This window comes from Diorhabda carinulata, chromosome 11 (genome assembly GCF_026250575.1).
Source record: "Diorhabda carinulata isolate Delta chromosome 11, icDioCari1.1, whole genome shotgun sequence".
Classification (NCBI taxonomy): Eukaryota; Metazoa; Arthropoda; class Insecta; order Coleoptera; family Chrysomelidae; genus Diorhabda; species Diorhabda carinulata.
The window spans coordinates 11,911,528-11,932,930 of NC_079470.1; the positions used below are offsets into that span (position 1 = coordinate 11,911,528).

At 34.0% G+C, this 21,403-nt stretch overlaps 1 protein-coding gene across 4 annotated transcripts in view; it reads left to right on the forward strand.

The window, feature by feature from the left end:
- Positions 1-20,782, forward strand: part of LOC130899347 (zinc finger CCCH domain-containing protein 13) — a 70,157-nt gene extending 49,375 nt beyond the window's left edge. For 2 of the 4 annotated variants that reach the window (XM_057809241.1, XM_057809240.1), the window contains 6 exons: positions 2,165-2,448; positions 6,195-6,391; positions 8,427-8,765; positions 8,864-9,385; positions 13,371-13,680; positions 19,794-20,782. In XM_057809241.1, the coding sequence (XP_057665224.1) occupies positions 2,165-2,448; positions 6,195-6,391; positions 8,427-8,765; positions 8,864-9,385; positions 13,371-13,680; positions 19,794-20,667 (2,526 nt within the window). In that variant the 3' untranslated portion in view covers positions 20,668-20,782. The remainder of the gene's footprint in view (positions 1-2,164; positions 2,449-6,194; positions 6,392-8,426; positions 8,766-8,863; positions 9,386-13,370; positions 13,681-19,793) is intronic. The other 2 variants (XM_057809243.1, XM_057809242.1) reach the window with 1 other exon arrangement.
- Positions 20,783-21,403: the final 621 nt, after the last annotated feature.

The window sequence follows — 21,403 nt, forward strand, 5'->3', positions numbered from 1 at the left end:
TTTGAAAAACTTATCAGCTCTTAACCTCAAAAAACCACGTCGATCGCCGCCAGTCCGGTCGAAATTAGTTGATTTGTTTGGGAGTTATCGTGGAAGAAAGAAAATAAGGTTTTTTTTAACTTTCCGCTAAGAAAATTGAAAATTTTTTACCCCGTTTTTCGAAAATCGAGTTTCCCTCAGATCTCGACGTTTTGAGATACTAGGAAGCTTCTCTGAATATTCAAAATCAGTAGATTTTAAGAAATTTCAAAAAAAACTACTAGCAATTTTTTTTTCAAATGTGGTTTTTTTGAAATAACTTTTAAACGGCTTTATCGATCGATTCCAAAAACGAATAAGCTTTTAACATCAAAAAACCACGTCGATTGGCGCCAAGCAGGTCAAAATCGAGTGGTTATTTCGAGAGATATCGTGAACCAAATAAAATCGAAAAAAAGTGGTTTTTACTACGTAACTTCGACTTTTCTTTTCGGATCGTTTTTGACGAAAAGAAATAATTTATTAGAGCTTCAAAAACTGCGTCTATTGTCGACACAAAATCGCGGTTTTCAGCAACTAAATAGCAACAAAAAAGCATAAAATTTTGTATATTTTTTTATTGATTTTCGCTAATTTGACACTGCTTCCTTGATAGACCTGAATTTTGAATCTACAGAAAAGTTACATTTATCTCAGAGAACGCAATTGGATTGGTGAGTGGAGGGTCACTAAAAACTCCAACTTTGTAGAGCTGTAACCCTTGTTCCGCTATCGCCATCATAGAAAATTTGAGGCGAATCGCATTGTCTAAACGGTTTTTCATAAAAAAGACGATTATTCCGACACAGGATACAACCCATTTCCACAGTGTCTCACCAGGGTCCAGTCGTGGCTCGGAAAACATGGCAATACTAAATATTGGGGCTTAGAAAAGAGTACAAACATTTCAAAGCCTCCAGCAGCCCCGGTTATAATGAAATTCATGTTCTGCAGATGTAAAGGAAATTGTAAAGTTACAAGAAGTTCTGGAGAAACGTGAAGCAACAGCAAAGAGATATAAAAATGGAAGAAAAACTTCACTATCGGTAGTGAATTAGATCCTGAGCTGCTGCCTGGACCATCCAAAAAAGGTAGAAAGGAATAGCTGGCAGATTATCTCGACTCATAGTTGACAAAACATATTAAAAGCTAGATGTGAAAAAAATAATATAGAATTAGGGCGAATGCTTCGTTTTCGTTAGATCTTTGTGGGTATTGACGAACCCTCTCAACTTTAGAGCGCTCTAAAATCATCTTCAATACAGAAAATCGAAAAAATATTGAATTAAAATAATCGTTAAAAGACTATTCTCAAAATTGGTCTGTCATTTTATTGTAAAATAAAAAATTTGTAGAGAAATTCTCCTTTATTATTATTCATAACTTCTTCATTTTCAATTTTATGTAAAAAAAGTTATTTGTACTAAATGATGGAGGACAATGTGATTTGTTATAACTACACAACATAATCCAATTTTCTGTGAGATGGGTTGTTACTGAGATGTAGAGAAAAAGGCGTTTGCACCCCTATTGTTGATTAAAGTTCCTTTTAGGTTTATCAATTTGAAAAGAGGCTTCCAAATAATTATTTATTTCCTTCATGTTCTTCGTTGGTTTCACTATCAATCGGCTTGAATCGGCATTTCTTTATTCATTTTTGAATCCGTTTGCTTAATTCGTAAACAAGCTTCACCAGTTTTTGAAAAATAGTTACACGGCTATCCACTTAGGAACGCGGAGCAAGACATTCACCTACCTACTCAACGTTCAGATTTAGTTGAGGGCTCAATATTTTACAATGCAAAAAAGTGCACAATCACTTGCCAAATTATTATAATCAAAATCGGTTACAGGACTTCTAATAATAATATTTAATTCCGGGCATACTGCATCCTGGTTTAAGTTTTTCTATGGACTTGTATTCAAATTATTCCCTATTACTATTACTTTTAATTTTGTTATTCATTGTGGTTTTCTTCTGTACATCGAAATTTAATTTTATTTGTTTTATCTTTATTTTTATGTTTGTTTTTTAGTTTTTACAAGCTTTTTTCTACTTATTGTAACAAATTTTTGAGAAACTTTAAGAAATGCGTATGTTTTTAGAACAACTGGATTATCTTTACATAAATTTATATTTTTCCAGGCTTTCTTAGCAGCGGTAAATACCGGTCAATCAGATTTGCGTAAGGTGCTTCGAATAGAAAAAGGGGGACACCAAGTGGTGTCCACAGGTCCTAGAGTTTTAGTAGATACAAAAAAAAGTAAAAAAACCACAGATACCGAAGACGTTAGAGAGTTGAGCGCAGTACGCGAAGACGGTAAAATCGTAACCGAAACACAGCGAACTACCGAACACGAAGAAGTTAACGACGAGGAATTGCCAGAGGATGCACCAGTACGAGATTTCCAAAAGGAGAGTTCACAAAGGTAATAAAATCATATTTTTGGTCTGAATTTCTAAAACCACGTTTTTCATGTTGAAATCTGGAGGATATGATGAATAATTAACTAATTAGAAAACTGACGTGGGCTCTTCACCTTCATGTTCACATGTACAATACTTTCTTCTACTTTTAAATGCCACCTTTTGAGTATGTCATGTGATATTGCAGATTTTTCTAATTTATCCAACAAATCTTTGTGATTTACAACTCTTCTAAATGCAAGTTTCGAATCACTGCACGTTGCTCCACAAGATTTCCTTTAATACTGAGATATGAGTTGAATTGAGGTAAATTACAATCTGATTTATAAAAACTAATCAAAGAATGTTAACTTCCAACATTAATTTGGAAAAAATGCGCCTAGTATTATGGAACTGTGTCGATTATGAATTCTGAAGAATTAATCTTTTTGTAAAAAGGTGTGAACAATGCTTTCAAACAAAAAAGGACTAAATAAGGAGGTAAGCGAATGAAGTGGGTCACCTTGCATTAAACCTTTTTATTTCAAATTTTATTCGACAGCTATTCTGTGTCACTTTTACCAAATGTGGTATTTCTTAGGTTTTCCGAGAGTTGCTAGTGCCTGAAATGCCTTGAAATCCACAAAAAGAAGCTTCAGGTTTAATCCTTAGCCATATCTATTGTTCTGAATTGTCTTCAGTATGAAAATTTAATCATTTCTTGAAGCCTAGTCGATTTCCTTATCCTTATCCTGTTGGTTTAGCGTCTGCTTTTGTTCCCATATATTTTTAATCCACTCCCCAAAGGTTCACCTCTATTGGAATGCCATTCCGACAAGCATTTTCGCCATTGTTCTTATTATCCATTAATTTATCTGCTTCCATTTTCAATGGTGTTTCTTCCACTGGTTCATTCATCGATTCCTCTTCTTAAACTCGTCTTCAACGTTGTCTGTTTCATCATTTACCAGTTTGTATTATTTTCCACCGTGAGTGTTAATTTTCAATATTTCTATCCTATTCTAAATGAAAATATAGTCGAAAGATTCAATATTATAAACGAATCACTTAAATGGGAATTTCTACATTCGATTTTTTGATTTATACCGTTTAATACAACATTTCAAACTCAAACAAAATTGATTTATGACAAAGATGCTGTTAGTAACGTAAATAAGTAAAATTACTTAACCTCGCAATTTTAAATATGCAATATCGAGTTAAACAAACAGACCACAAATATTAGCGTGTTAAAGTAACAGTTAAATGATAAACAAGCACTAACAGATGTTTTTTTTTTTGAATAATTACAGTGCATCGTCGTGTTGTAACCGGTTGTTAACTTTTTTTATTTGTATACACTTTCTTGCAATTATAGAAACATGAATCAGTCGATTAAATTGAACACTTTAACGACTGTATTAAATTTGATGCTGTCATAATAAAATAATGTTATTCATCACCACTTTCCTAGGCTATGTTTTGTCCCAACCACTCAATTCTTTGGGCTTTGATTATTTGCGTAATCTTAGTCTCGTTACAATACAATACAATTAATAACAAACAAAAAGAAAAGATTGGATGCGGCAAAACAAAAATAATAAAGCCAGATACAAACAACTACAGCGAGAAATCAGAACGAAAGTTAGAGAAGCAAAAATATCTGGGCAAATCAAAAATGTAAGGAAATTGAAGACCTGGAAAAGAAAGAACCACGACAGCTTTCATTGCATTATGGTAGATCAGCAAGAACAACTCGAAGCATGGTGCAAATAAATTAAAAAAATGTTTGATAACAACCGCACAGACAGATAGGATGCTGATGAGCTGGAGGGCCCAGAAATTATCATGTCAGAACTTAAAAATGCACTACGTCTGACCAAAAATGGGAAAGCTACTGGTCCAGATGATCTCCACATAGAATTGATGAAACTTCTTGATGATGAACATGTTACAGAATCTTAAACAAAATATACGAGACAGGTAATATTCCCGACCTACCCAAAAAGTCAAATGCAAAACGTTGTAAAGAATACCGCCTTTTAAGTCTCACGTGTCACGTGTTAAAGGCATTTTTGAGGATCATCCACACCCGTATATGGAGAAGATTGGATGCTCTAACATTGGCGAAACTCAGTTTGGATTTAGTCTTAATACAGAAACGTGTAGATCAACAGACAACCGTAATAGCTTGCTCCATAGATTACGAAAGAGCTTTTGACAATGCGAAGCATGATATCCTGATTAACAAACTGGGACTCGATAGTAGAGTCTCTCGGAAAAAATCTAAATTATGACAGGATTGCGTTGTTTCCCCGCTCCTGTTTAATATATATTCAGAGGCAATTTTCCAGGAGGCTCTGGAAGACATTGAAATTGACGAAATCTCAAACAATATGTAGTTGACACTGTAATGACCAGATGACTACCGAAATTCATGGTAATATCGAAATTAGTATTAATAAAGTGTCGCTGTCAATTAATAACCAACCCATAGAAAGAGTACACCGTTGTAAGTACTTGGGAAGCTGGCTGAATGACGAGTGGGATCCAGATGAAGAAATTAAGACAAGAATAGAAATAGCCATGAGCTTAAATTAAAGTCGCTTCTCACAAATAATGACCTTAATCTGAGAACACGCTGGAGAATAACACACCCTACTTTATGGTGTTGAGAGCTGGACTTTGAAGGTCTTCAGCATGCGTAAGGTGGGAAGCTTTTGAAATGTGGCTCTTTAGACGGATCCTTAAAATACCATGGACGGATCGGGTGACCAACGACGAGGTGCTAAGACGAATGAACAGAGAACGAGAACTATTAATCATTGTAAAGAGAAGGAAAGCTTCCTACTTTGCCCACATTTTTAGAAAACGAAAATATGCCTTGTTACAGCTGATCATGGAATGGAAGATAGAAAAATCTAATACGCATGAATGAAGATCGTGAGGATTCCAAAGGATGATTGCCAAGTTTCATTAGAATGAAGAGGGCACTGGAAGAAGAAGTCTCGTTATATATTTCATTCAAAATAGCATTCCTTGTTTTCTTGAAAGGTCTGAATTCAGTTGTTTCGCCATTCACCCCGAAGACTTCAATTTGATGCTTCCGGTGATCGATCAAACCTTATGAGTCCTCCGCTTCAGCCCTTTTTTCCTTAAAAACTATCTGATAGCCTTCCTCGAGATAATGCTTCAATCTCAGTTCAATTCAAAGTCAATTCCACCATTTTTATGTTTTTTTTGGAAACACCTAAAAACTCTAAATCCTCATACAACTTTGTCGAATTACTCATAGAAAACAACTCCAACGAATTACGTCTCTTGAAGCTGATTATCGTACTGATAAATTCATTGTAAACGCAGAAAACGATGAACATAACCTCAATTTTCTATTTTGACAAGGTTCATTTTTGGAGCACCATTCATTAGATTGTTGACTAGTTTCAACGTCAGATTCATAAACCCACATCTGATCGCCAATATTGGGTGTTCTTCAACATATGTTTTGTCACCTATACTCGACGTTGCAAAACATTTTGGTACGAATCTAGTTTTAACACGATTTATATCAAAAATGTTTTGTTTCGGTTCAAGAGATATATTGAGAGCCTCTGCTAAATCTCTGATGCCCTTACAGTGATTATCGAGGACATTGTTAATGTTATTTTTGTTAACACGACCTTCAAATTTCAAGAAAATTCGTTGTACAACTTTTTTTTCATAAAAAGTTTTGTCAGACCCTGTATAACTTAAATTCGTTATGTTACAGATATTTGAAAACGAGAGAACAAGAAGACGTCGACTACATCGCTGATGGTGTGAATATCGGGCACGAAATGAGGTTCAAAACAGAAACCATGGAGGCGGATCGTCGAGGAGACGGAGTAGATGAACCCGACTTATTTGAGTCTCTATCTGCAAGAGCCCGTAGAAGAGCAAATACCAGACAACCTTATAGACAGAGAGGTAATAAAAATTTTCCATTTTTTATTATTTATAACGAAAATTTGATTTTCGAATACCTATTTATGAAATTGGTTTAACACTAACATTACCTTTTTAAAAACTCAACATTTTTATTATTTATTTTTTAACAACATTTTAAAACATTCAACTATTTCTTCCTCTGGTTTTCCACTGCTGGAAACTTTTTTTGAACTCATCTGTCTTCTTCTTTTCTTCGCGTTCCGTGACTGTCATCGTTGATTGACTATCATATTGACGATCAAAGTTTTATTTTACTGCTGAGTTGTTATTTTAGAAGATAACCCAGGCTTCTCTTATCCATTATTTGGTCTTGCATTACCAATTGAAGAATATCGTAATTCACAAGCTTGTAAAGCAGTCTAATTTATGTCGCTTTAGAGGTTTAATCGGTTACACGAAATCGGCCGTTCAAGTTACGCAGCAACCACTGGCTGCTCAATCTGGTTGCACTCCATCTCAAACATACGGATTCTATCACACTCAGCAGCCATTCCTTATCAGGACTAACAACTCGACAAAAAAAAACACAATGAATCTCGAGGATCGTTTCCATGTTCATCAAAAAGTTTGAACTACAATCCTTTTGATGTTATTTTCGACTCCTTTCAAAGTTGGTGATTTTCTAGCTGCTCTATTGGTTGCTATGTTCGACAGAAAAGATGGCGACTGGTTGCGTAACTTTAGCTGCCTCGTCTTGCTCCCGCTTTAGCTCGAATCTTCTCGCTAGAATCCCATTTATTGTTTATTACGTACTTTGATATTTCTATTTGATCTATTCACCGCGATTTTTCCTTCTGGTAGGTCTTGTTGTGTAGTTATGACCATATACAGGATGGCGCAATACAACGTGAACATTCAAAGATTAAATTGATTGAAAAATAAATGCAAAAGGTAGAGTTAAAATCAAATTTACAACCTCAGCCTGAAGATGTCAGCACTAACACATCAATAATGTAGTGAACATCATATTTTTCTGAAAATTGAAAAAATTAAGTTTGAAATTGTTGTTAAATATTTTTTTTTGACTGATGATTAGTGTCGGGATAGACATTTAACGATATCATCGAAAAAGTTCGTTGAAGGGCATTGGACGATCGTCGAATATAGTTTAGAGTTAGAAGAAAGTATCGGCATATCAAAAGAACCCATTTCCCAGTTACTGACCGTAGAATTATGCATGCCAAAGCTATCCGCGCGTTTGCTCATTTTATTGACGTGGTTTAAGCAAAATGAGTTTGATTTTTTGCGTCGATTCATAACTGTAAATGAAACCTGGATAAACTACTACACTCCTGAATCGAAAGAACAATCAAGATACAAGCAAAGTCGATTTTTTCGACGCATCATTGCTTAATCATCATCATTAAGCCTTTCAATCCCACGTGGATTATGGCTATCGTTTTCTAATTTTTATTTTCTTTACAGTTTGTCGTTTGTTTTGGTTGCTTTTGTTATTATTTTCCATTCATTTCGTTTCCAGTATTTTGCTCTCCAGTTTTTCTCTGCCTGCCCCTTCTCTTTGGCCATTGCGTTATTCTTTTGATCATTTCATTTGGTTTTCTTCTCATTCCCTGCCCGGCCCAGTTGAGCCTTTGTACATCATTGCTTAAAAAGTTAAATAACGACTCCATTTAAAGAAAAAGAAATTGCTTTCCCAACGCGACGCACCTTCTCACATTTCGGTGATCGGTATTCATCAGATCTAATCCCTAGCGACTTTTTCCTGATTCCTAACCTCAAAGTTTCACTTCCAGAAGGGAGATTTTATCGCATAATATTTGAAAAGGTTAGAGCATCGCTAGACTAAGTGTATAAACATAAAAGGAGACAATGTTGATTATGATTAAGTTGAAAAACATGTCTTGTCCTTCGTAAATTATAGTTTATACATTTACTTATATATATATATGTATATATAAATGTAATATAACAAACTTACTCACATTTATGTTATTCACACCACAATTTCTTCCTTGTAAACTAACCACTAATATCACTAATCTCCCCTTTGTAGGTCTAGAGGAAGTGGCGTCTCCGTTAGATCGCAAAGACGCGCTCACCCGTAAACCGCTAGATTTCGATCAAGAAGAAGAAACCCGTAAAGTAGAAACGTCCAAATGGCTAGAGCACCATTTCGGCAGCGATTCCCGTTCCTCCAATAATTCGACGGTCGAAGAGGAGGAAACCCCTCCGAAAACGAGTTTCTTTAACGTAACGATTAAATCGCAACCCTCTAGAACGGAACCCGTAGTACCCCAAAATACATTTGTCTCCTCGATTAAGGAGACTTCGAGAGTTTATAGTCCCGTTGAGCCGGAAAGGGACAGGAACCACGTCGGAGGATACTATAAAGGTAAGTTGTGTGGATTGGTATCTGGTTCTCGGCCCATATGATTTCGATTTAAGAAAAATTTATTTAAACATCGCTGATATTCGTTATCTTTGTTTCAGGTATTAACGAATGGTCGGAGCACCGTCAGCAGTACCATTACAACGATCAACGACACTCTCCTTCGTATCACACTCCATCCCCTTATTCCGGCGATCGTATGCGACGATCCCCTAGTCCCGATTATCGTCCTTCCCGCTCACCCGTTCCGGATTATCGAAATCGGCATTCTCCAACACCAGATTACGCTAGAAATCAACATTCGCCTATTCACGACTACCCTCGGAACACTAGGAAATCGCCTAATCGAGAAATAGTCACCGTCACACCGACTCCTCCTAGGAGGACGAAAAACGAAAGGCCACGGCAACGTATCGTCGACGATAGGAGCAGATATAAAAGCGAATATCGTAACGTAAGACGAGAGGATGATAGGAGTCACATATTGGAACACATCGAAGAACCTCCCCCGGATTATTCGCCGCCGAGTCCTCCGCAAATGCCGAGCGGGAAAAGACAAAATCAAAAAACTAGATTCGCCGTCGAACCGCCGCCCAAACCTCCAAAATCCGGAAATATTATAGGTTAGTAAAATGTTTGACAATTTTGACGAAATAAGCGCGTATACGGAATTGTTTGGTATCTTAATTCTTCGCAGCACATTTTGAAATTCGCAGAAAAACAAAGTACCACAGTTTACAAGTAGACGACTCCAACGCCGATTCCGGTAGTGGCAAGGTTTCTTTGCTAACGCTTCTTCAATTTTCTCTTAAGGCAACACCACTTTTCTATCACACCAGATTAATTCGAGTATTGCCTGCGCAATAAAGACGCCCGTGGATATTGCTTTTGAACTTCTGGATGTCGTAGTATCCGGGAAAGATACGTCTGCCTGTCGAGTAGATTTTACAGATACTAGTTAGGATTATGTTGGACAGTACCACTGCTAGTGGTAGTATGGGTAAAACAGATTCAGGTCATCGACGTTTCTATGGTCTAAGCTGTTTATGGTAAACTCTGGATCGCCCATAACTCTTCTGTATCGAGTCGAGCATCTTCAAGGAATGCTTGTAAGCCGAACTCCAAAGATAGACCATTTTGGACCTTGTAGAAGAGTAGTAGCGATTGCGGAGTATATAGTTTTTTGGTCTTAAAGAGAACTTCAAGTTCTTGTTAATCTGCATTAGCTAATTCGGCCACGTGACTATTCCAGGACATATTACTACCAACAAGCTACCTACAGCTATCTTAGGGTTTATACAGGAGATAGAGAGTCGGTGACAAGATGCAAACCTTCCTGAGATGTGACTATCGCTGGCGACCTGGATGGATCAGTCTTTGAGGAAGCTACTAAGCCAGTCGATGAGTAAGGATGACAAACCGTACAATCTTAATTTATTTAGACGTTTAGCGTACCAAACCTTGACAAAAACCTTTGATATATCCTTGGGATTGCTCATATTTCTCTAGAGCTCCAGTCGATATGTTGGTGATATAGATCAGGAGATTTCCGGTTGATCTATGTGTACGAATATCGTATTGATGGTATTTGAAGATGTTAGCAGACTCAAGGTATCGCTGGTTAATTGTTAATAGCTGGGAACATACAGGATAAAAGGGGACTTTTCAGGGTTTAATTATAGTGGCTTCCTTCACGTGCCTCTAAATTTTCAACTTGTTAGAAATTTACGCAATACACCGTCTGTGTCATTCTCCAATTTCCAAGTTCGGTTTTTGCGATCTTTTTGCACTACCCCTTTTTATAGTTATTTAACATTATGTCAGATATAAAAACACTAATGTCAAAGAAATCAGGTTAATCCAATTTCACTGTTGTGTTTGTCTAAATGCCGATCAATTCGCACAGTTTCTAGCTGCGTTCAAAGAGGAACAGGACACGGTGATTTAACAATCTACTGTCGCTTCGACTGCCGCCGTTCAAGCTGCTATTTCTGGTGATGATCATCGTCCTTCAGGTCAGTTCAATCTTGCTCTAATTCAATCCACCGAACATCTCGATTCAAAGAAGGAATCCTTCAAAATCTATCTCCAGAGATTCGAAAATTACACGAAAATGAACAATATTTCAACGAAGCCTGAAATGTGTCCACAGTTGCTTTTGAATCCTTCAGATCCTTCGACTTATGACCTTCTTAACTATCAAATTTCTCTAATGGAACGGTGGCGACATAAAACAGGAGACAATGTTAGATTTGGCTCGACTCATACAGTCGATTGTCGCCGATTTTGGACCACCTTCACGAAATTCATCCTGTAGCGATGTGCGACCGCGATTGAATTGGGAAAACCAGCGAAACGTGGTGGCTCAAGATGATGCTTCATCACCAAAAGTCGAAGCGAGTTGATCTGCATACTGTTGTTGGTTTAATCCACGTCGAAAGTCGTAGAAAATCATCTCACGCAAATATTTCAAATATTTGAAAATAGTACACGTTCACCATTGTGTCAAATGTCAATGTCAGATTTGACATATTCACATCATAGCTGCCATATCTCAAAACACAAGTAGCAATCTTCGTGATTACTAAGTGAAAGTAATTAATTATTATTATTATTATCTAAAAATTTTGCTACTACTCCATGTTTCATCGAGACAACGACGTTTTCTATCAAGGACGTGTTATTCTGTCGCCACATTTTAAACGAGACATACCATATAAATCTTTTCTCAGAATCGCCTGCTTGAGGTTTGTCATTTTTATGTTTCCGCATTCCTCTACATGATAATATGTAAACAATTTATCAATTATATATTCATAGACATAAGTGTGGGTAATACAACGTATGATTTTAAAGTTGTTTTCCTTTGAAAGCAAACACACAGTCATCTAATAAAGAATATCATTTATTTGTCGATTTGTGATGTGATCTCGTGAATGTGTGTGGGTGTTTCAAACTTAATGACAATATCGTAGGTAAAAAAAATTATTTAATACAAAACTGTACGTAATTATTGCAAATAGACCAGAAATTTTTGTCATAATTAAATATGAAATTAAATTAAATGTGTAAATAATAATTAAATGTCAAAATTAAATAAAAGCAAATCCTTGTGCAAAATTGTGACCAAAGTTGTTCTTTGAAGACCAAGCTCCTGGGCACGGCGTCGAATTGAGGTTGACGGATTGTTTTGAACACTGTATCGAGCAGCAGTAATGTTTTCAGTCGATTTTGCAGTACGTTTTGGTCTATCAGCTACAGTCCCTCTTTCTTCGAAATCATTCACTACACTACACTTGTTGGCACGTTGTTTTTCTCAAAAATTTCACGTAACTTTCTCATCTTCACAGTAATCGTTGATTCATTTTGATAAAATGTTTTAACGATTAAAACACGTTGGATTACCGTCTCTACTTCACGACTGCCAAATATGAACTGTCAACAATAATTTTTAACAAAATGGCGGCAAAATAAAGTAGTATACCTTCCCGGCGGACACCCAGTAAAGGAGCACGAAACAAGAAATTGATAGAAGTAATTTTCTTTATATCTCATTCTAATATTGGAACACGAATTTTATTAAAAGTGCAGTCTAGGATTACTTTGTGGTTCTAACCCATCAAAAAACGTCCTTCGTAAGGTGACGATTCTGCGCAATAGAGATTACGTGTTCCAACCGGACAGTTACTTGGTTGACAACAAGTACTGTTACTAGAACCGTGCATAACCAAAAATTGTGCAGAACATATCATTTTTAGACGACGCCATCTGAAAGTTGTTCGTTCGTTGTTCATTTACATACCGAAAGTTGCGTTTTGAGTGTTCCATGTATTGAAAGTGACAGTTCCGTACTGCAAAACACTTTCGGGACGCTCTGGAGTAGACAAGTTTGACTTCTTTAAATGTGACAGTTGACAGTTTCGTTCTGTATTTATTTACATACCGAAAGTTGCGTTTTGAGTGTTCCATGTATTGAAAGTGACAGTTCCGTACTGCAAATCACTTTCGGGACGCTCTGGAGTAGACAAGTTTGACTTCTTTAAATGTGACAGTTGACAGTTTCGTTCTGTATTTATTTACATACCGAAAGTTGCGTTTTGAGTGTTCCATACAAGCAAAACACTTTCGGGTCGCTTTGGAGTAGACAAGTTTAACTTCCTATTTGTAGGTTATTAACAGTGATTTCTCCTTCTGGTACATATTATTATTCAGTTATAACTATATATTTAGTATTTGTATTAAGCTTTAATTGCTAGTGCATCTAACGCCATAATCGTAGAGGAATCGGTGTCCTTTGAGATTTCTACCACGTTTCATTACGTTAATTTTAAATACATTTAATATCTTAAACGATTCTATACAGAATGTACCACGTAGTTTACTTTACACCGTTCTGTTTACTTATGATAGCTTCTCACACGTGATTAACGAAAATTAGTTGTAACTCTCGTTTCATGCCATAACATTACAAATCTCGCCTAGACCGTGACCTTAATTAAAAAGCGACATTTCTACACCTTTCTCTCTCTCTCTCAGTTAGACATGCCTACAATTATAATAAACATAAAGAATCCCATCAATGATAAAATAGAACTCTCTCTTTTGCAGGTCAATCGATTCGTAAACTAGTAGGCAAAATACGTTCAGCAAGCGCGGAACGTAAGGCCCGACAACGCGCGAAACGTTCACCATCACCGCCGTCCTACCAACAGGGTCACGTTATCGATAATATCGACCACAGGAATCACGTAATCGACAATAACGCGTCCAGCATGGAACGATTGGATCGACCGGTCCAACGGTATTATCTCGGAGAAGATCCCTTCGGCGGAAGCATTTACGGTAGAGAAAATAAATATGAGAGTGCCAAACCTGCCAGGAATTCGAGAAGGAGAGAAATGGTACCGGAGGAAAGGAGGTAGGAGGATTTTTTTAAGGGTTGAAAGGAAGTAGATGGATTAAGGGTTCAATGAGTATGCAACTAAATATTTATCAATGAATACGTGAATGCATGAATTGTTTTTGAAATTGAAAAAAAAAACTAGGGATTTGTGTATCATAAATTAGCTAAAACGATTGCTAATGAAATAGAATCAAAAAGAAATTTGTTAATTAAACTCTTGCTGAACTTTATTTGTGATTTTTCTGTTAATTTCACATCGAATTAGTAATCAGCGACCCCAAAAACCCCAGAGTGAGAGTATTCAAACCGATAACTTGAATTTCTTAGTTTTGGCCACCTTTTTGAGATTTGGCACCACTGGGCACTGGTGGATTACTGCAATACTGAAGAACAAATTTTCATATTTTTGCTGAAAATATAATATCTACATGGTAAACAAAGATATATTCAAGTACTTTCTGAAAATATTGTGACGTTTTTCGTATTTATTTAAAAATACATCAATTTATCTTTCTTTTTCCTTATCCCAAAAAATCAACGGGACACAAGATAAATGCAATTCTTTTGGACCTCTTTTTCTGCCCACTACTCTTCCTAACTAATAACTAACTAACTAATTATGTAAAAGTCAGTTCTGCTGTGGCGTTTGCAAACAACTTTGATTTGATAATAAACAGGAAAACTTGAAAAACAACGCTTTTTGTTGCTAGTTTCTACGATGATTCTGAACAAAGTTTGCTGCATAAGAAAGTGTGTACCAATTTTCAGCTTGTCTTACACTCCTAGCAATTTTTTCCTTTCTATATATACAAAATCTGGCAACGTTGTTAAAATATGAACCTGTTTCTATGACTATCTTTTTATTTTGATATAAGATAAGCAATGTAAGCATGCTCCTTGAATCTTTTTTTACTTATATATGAGACGTTTAGCACCAGAGTGGATTAACCTTATCACCTTTCGAAATTTTTACTTATTTAAAACATTTTTAAATGAATACTTATGATACGATTCTACTGCAATGTTGATTCTTGTGAACTCGCCCAAGTAAAATCAAATTATGCAAATATTTCTAGTTGTCTCGAATCAACTCTTACGCACATAAAACTCGATCTTAATTCTGCTACTGGTTTCCGAACACCAGTTCATACAAATAGAAAAAACAAACGACGGTAATTAAAAGTTAACTCTAATTGTGACTCGACTGAGGTAATGAAAGATGATAAATAACTTTTGCTTAGCATCAGAGAGAAGATTTTGGCATATATACATACTTGAACTAAACACGATACCAATTAGTACTTTTCATGTTGTAATTTGCACAAAATATATTAAAACAAACACATTTTGAATGAATAAATTTCATAACCTGGTTATTTTTCCAGATAGAATGAGATAGCCTTGGTTCTGAACGTCTAATATATGATCTAGTAAAGTACGAGATGTGATCAAAAAATATGTTAAATAAATTTTTAGTCTTAGCTTTGTTAGTGGGTGAAATTCCGAATCAGTTTAGGAACTGATCACATGCGCAATTGTCGTTTATTATTACTACACTTATTTCAACTGTTATGTCTTATACCCTTAGGTGTAAGAATGTATAATTTTTGGTTTATCTTTCAACCACAAATCACAAAAAAGTTTTCCTGTCGTCCATATCTGCCTGATTTATCATCAACTGACTACAGAAAATAAAAACGTTTTGACACTATTTCTGATATTGAGAAAACCATAACAGAGGCAAAGGAAGGGTTTAATGTTGAAATAAGGGCAGTATTTTGAAGAAGATTCGTGTTTTTTGATCGCACATCGTATATGTGCATTGTTGGGAATGTTCGCATGATTTTAAAACATTTGTTTTGTAGCTGCTATTAATAATTTAGATTAAAAAATTTACAATTAAAACTAAAAGAAACTAGTACATGGGAATATGAACACTTATTGTTTCACGTCTGTGTGTAACCATTACTTTTCTATTATCTTCACAGTGATATTAATTAAATTTATAATTAATAGTTTTCCTCTGGGCGTTTTAGAAAGCTTCAATTTCGATTTAATTCATTTCAATAACCTGTAATTTTATTATTAATAGCTCTTGTTTCCAATTGATATTTTTAAATGCGTTTTGATCAACTATCTATATCGTTTTCTTATTAATAGATCGAAATAACTAGAAATATATCCAAACATCAGAAAATTTTTAACAAATTAGGATCTTCAAAACTACACAGGTTTTGTAATAAGTTTTAATATTTATAATAACCCATATTCCATTTTGTACTCCAGTATTGATGTTTAATCTCTTATATATTGCAACAGTTACGATACATTTCATCATATTGAATAGAATATAATTGGTAATAACATTGTTGACACCGCATTCCTTGTCGACATATTTGTATACTAATGATCTTGTATTTTCAAGACTTTTACAAGTAATGAGAATATTTATCTGTTACTTTCAAATAATCTCAAACATTATCAAAAATAAATACAACAATAACAGGCAATTTACGAACATATTAATGCACAGACTCTGACATATTAAACAAATATAAACTTACAAATTACAATCGATATCAACAGATTTCACAAATACTCTCTTGGAATGTTTTACAAATAATTAATTTACTCACAAGAAACTTATTAAAATTATAGATATATTCAAATAAAATAGTTACATTGTTTTCTATTCGTGTCTCCATTGTTTTTCTTGGTTAGGTGTGTCTTCTTTTTTTGAAATCAAATCAACTGTCTTGTAAAATTACCATAGAAAAACGAAAAATGTAAAAGTTAATTTCTAAATTCATTCAATTAATACCATCTATATTTATGCGTAATATAAGAACACGTACGTGTAGTGTACGTAATTTCATAGTACACAACTCTAATTTAGCAGAACTATTTTATGAAATTTATAAAATCTTTTATGAAATTTCCATAATCTCAAACATTATCAAATATAAATACAATATTAACAGGCAATTTACGAACATATTGATGCACAGACTCTATCATATTAAACAAATATAAACTTACAATCGATATCAACAGATTTTACAAATGCTGGGGAATGTTTAGCAAATAATTAATTTACTTAAAACATTTATTCACAAAAAATAAAATAGTTATATTATTTTCTATTCGTGTTCGCCCTTTTTTTCCTGGTTAGATGTGTCTTCTTTTTTTGAAATGTGCAACTGTCTTGGTTAATTACCATAGAAAAATGTAAAATGTAAAAATTAAAGTCTAAATTTATTCAAACTATGTCATCGATATTTATGCGAATCATAAGAACACGTATGTGTATTATCTCATAGTACACAGCTCTAGTTTACTCAAACCTATTCTATGAAATTTCCATAAACTTGTGTCTAGTGAAAAGTTAGATTTTAGGTTTTAAACATAATTTGTGTCGTTCCCTTACTAGTTTCTTCAAATAAGTTACCTTTAAAATAAAAAAATGTCACAAATAATATTTATTCATAGTTATAATAACATATTAATTTTTATATACCAAACACACTTAAGCCATAATAAGATTTATATATTAATATATCGTGTAATATAAATGTTTTTATTTAATTAATAAAAGTATTTTACTTTCTATTTCATATTCGCCACCTTAAAATGGCGGTTTTTACCAAAAATTTCTTACTGAAGACAGAGGTTATTCCATCAACTTTTGACTGTTTTGTAAATCAATTTATTTTTCTATGGAAGCCACCTTGTGGCTAGCGTTGACACTATTGAATTAAAAGTAAAGGAAAGCAATAAACAAAAGTTTAGTGCTCAGGATGGTTGTTGATTATAACAGACAGCGATATCCGCTTTATCATAGGCGTACTGTATAAAAATTATTCAGTAGCAAATAGAATTCAGACGAAAAATTATTGTCTTGAAAATATAAATAAAAAATGTTTTCCTAATACAATTTGAATGTGATGATTAAACCGAATCTAATGATTACAAAAAAATAAAGAACGTTTCATTATAAAAGAATATTAAGGCATTGACTTGACTTTCATATCAATGATTTCACTTTCATATTTTGAGTTGGATTTTTAAAAAGAACTACAACAGGTACTTCTGTCCTGAATGATGGCCTTAGTAGAAGCTTAATAGATGGCACAATAGATAAAAATTTTGAGCAACGTTTGTAATTAAAAAAAAAACAAACCTTATTACTCAATCTCTAGTAATAACAAATAATGTTTTAGATTATATTTCTAAATCATTGTGAGTAAAAATCATGTCGCTATCTACGAGGGATGATTAGAAACTAGTTAACGAGCTACAGCATTTGAAAATGCCGCTACGTGTGAGATAGGCCTTAATATTATGAGTATCATGTAATTATATAGTTTATGTGATAAATAAACATCCGAATCAATCAAAAATTGATGGAATTCATTAATTTATTAACGCCTCTACTAGTTATTTTATATTTAAATAATATAATAAATGTAACTTTTGATGTAACATTGTTAAGTAGAAAAAAATATAATAAAATGTTGTTTAAACTTTAGTATTTTATTTTAAATAACTTATACTAACCAAAAATGCATGAGATCTAAATAACAGTAAGTACGAAGTATATTAGAAGTTTCCTAACCTCAAAAATCAACTTATTTTTTATTATTTCATAATTTTTTTTCGTAGTATTTCCAAAGAAAAAGTTTTTTGTTCCTATGAAACAATCTAATTTTAATAGTTATTATTATAGAAAAAATATTTCTAAGTATATCTCAATCAAACCTTGTATATCACTTTTGAATATACTTAAAATACAAAACAAGAAGCTGAATAATACAATAATTAGTTAACTTCTCAAAACGTGATTAAAAAAATAAATACAAATTTGTATATATACAAGGTTTGATCGAAAAAATACTGACATACACTATCACCATATCACCACGTTTCACGACAAAGCCAAAACGAGTTAAAATTTGTAAACGATTGTGCTGTACAAATTCATTCACAATTCTCTTTTCACACCTCGTACAATCTGAATGTTACATAAGGAGAGTGCCATTACCTGTCAGCCTCAAATTGAACTATGAAAGCTGGAAAGTTTTTTATGAATCCATATTAATTTGAACACCCAGTATAATAGCGCGAATTACGATATACAACGTCCATCTTGGAATTCTCTGCACCATTTGCACACATACAGTACACTCATACACTTTTCCCCATACAGGAGGGAATGAAAGTTCACCGGAGGAAAGTTTTTTGAACTCAAAAAACGAAACCATGAACGTAATTCACTCCTGGCGTCAGAATAAAATGGAAACTCCGAGTAGGTAACTGGGAGATTGGGAACCAAGCTATACAGCAATATCGCTAAATCCTGCATAATAGCGTTCCTAGCGTCCGATTCAAAAACTATTGACAATATGTGTGTTTAGATCCCAAAAAATATCAATTTCGAAAAGTTTTAAAACTATTTGTTCAATTGTGAATACAAGTAAAAAGCTTTAGATACAACTGGTAATGAAAATATCGTTTCCAAAAGGACAAGACATGACAGTGAATTTTCCGCTCGAATCTATTTCTCTTTGCGATTGGTTATAGTAAATTTTCTTCTGTCTAACTACTGATTTTTATTTTCCATGCTCGGGTTGCTTAGATAAATCTCCAATGCGTCTAATACAACGATAATTTTCCACACACATACACACACACACACCTCTACTCGAAGTTTCGGTTGAATCTATTCAACAACTTCTATATATCTTACCAAATGATTTTAAATGGTGATTTATGGTATGTTTAAAAGGTCCAAGAGAATCCGATAATCGGCAAAAGTTAGAACTAGTACTTGTAACCTCAATATCCCACCCAGATTGACAACCTGAACGCGAACGATCTTCAAACGTCAAGTCTCCACTGTTTAGAGGATTAAACTAGCGTTTGCTCTTTAATTGTGATTTTTATCTACAATGAATTTTTATAGTTATTTTTTTTATTGAAATAAATTTGCATAGAATTTTAACTAGCGCAGATGCCGCACCAAATAAGTTCGATACAACCAACGCGTTTAAATCAATAATTAAGTGGGTACGGTGTTTATAAAACGCAATAATATCCGTGTGGGTTAAAACTTATATTAACTGTTGCAGGTCCCAGAGTACGTTGGGCAGATTTAGTAAATCTACATCTCGTCTCGTGAACGGTCAACATCACTTAGACGAAAGAAACTCGCAAACGCTACCACGCCACCTTCCAAAACAAGATTTAGTACCGAGGTCTCTCAATAATAAGTCCAATAGTACAATCAACGTTTCTATAATAAATACTGTATCGTCTCCAAGGAAAATAGAAGGTCCAGTTAAACCGCAACGAACTTTCAAATCAAATTTATCACGAAGCAAGAGTTTGAACGTCCACGGAGGTATGTACGCATCTAATCCACAGCTGAATCAACCGATAGGGCTCAAAAGTCCTGGATTAATTTCAAGTCTTAATAGAAGCCAGAAAGATATTAACGAAGATTCCTACACTAGCCGTTTTGCTAGAAACGGTATAAGTGAACATAGTGAGAATAAAAGAGTGTTTTTATCGTCTCTTAAAGACAAAGCTCCGGAGCTATTCAAGACGTTAGAAGAAGATGACAGTTATCGAAATAACAGAAGTTACAACGGCGATATGTATGAACCTCCTACTAGATTAAGGGATACGAAAGTACTACCTAATAACTCTGTTTATCGTAGAGGTAGTGCTTCTAGTACAGATTTTTCCGAAATCTATCATACCACTACGAGAAATGATAATGTCCACAATCCCACAGTTACGAATACCACGAAAAGTTTCAGTAGAAGAACAATACCATCGTCTAATGGTAGAGGAGTCGAAACAATACAATCCAGCGAAACGAAAATAACGAAAAGCAGCCAGCTTAGAGGTGGCATGGAACCCGGTAAATACCAACAAGATAGATGGTATAATAGTTCTGGATCCAGACCTGTCGTTATCGAGGTTAGGAATTACAAATAGTATTTTTTTGTGCCTATAACTTTTTTTAACTTGATTTTTGTAACTTATATATTTTATTTCACTTATGATGCAACCAATCGTGTTAACTTTAAAATTAATAAATACTGTTAATACATTTTTGTAGTTTTTCTTCATTTCTAAATATAAAGTTATAAATTTAGTCCAACGTGCTCGGCTTTTAAAAAAAGAAGAATTGACATCAACATAGTTAACAAGCACTTTAATAAGATCTACTATTTATATATACAATTAGAACTTTAATATGATCTGAGCTATTAAGCTGTTGTTTTTAATTATAGAAATTCAATTTCCAATTACAAAATATAATAATGAACTAATCAATTAGTAGTAATTAATTTATTTAAGTACATATTAGTTCGCCTAGTCTTCCGTCCGTCACATTTAAATAACCTCTTCAAATTATTTGATGTTAGAAATTAATAACTTTTACGTAGATAGTAGATATGCATAAACTTTATTTACAAAATTACATAAATACTCGTACAAGATACTAATGAACTTTTTTCAAAAATGATTTTATGCAAAACAACTCTCTACATTTATGAATTTGTATAATAAAAAGAACCGAGAATGACAAGATTCATTAATATTTATATATATTTTTGTTGACTTTGCATTTTCTTGTCTCGTTGTCCACACCTGTTCATTAGCTGATTATGCTGGGCTATTAAGAATTATATTTCTATATTCTTTCATTTATATATTTATTAATGCG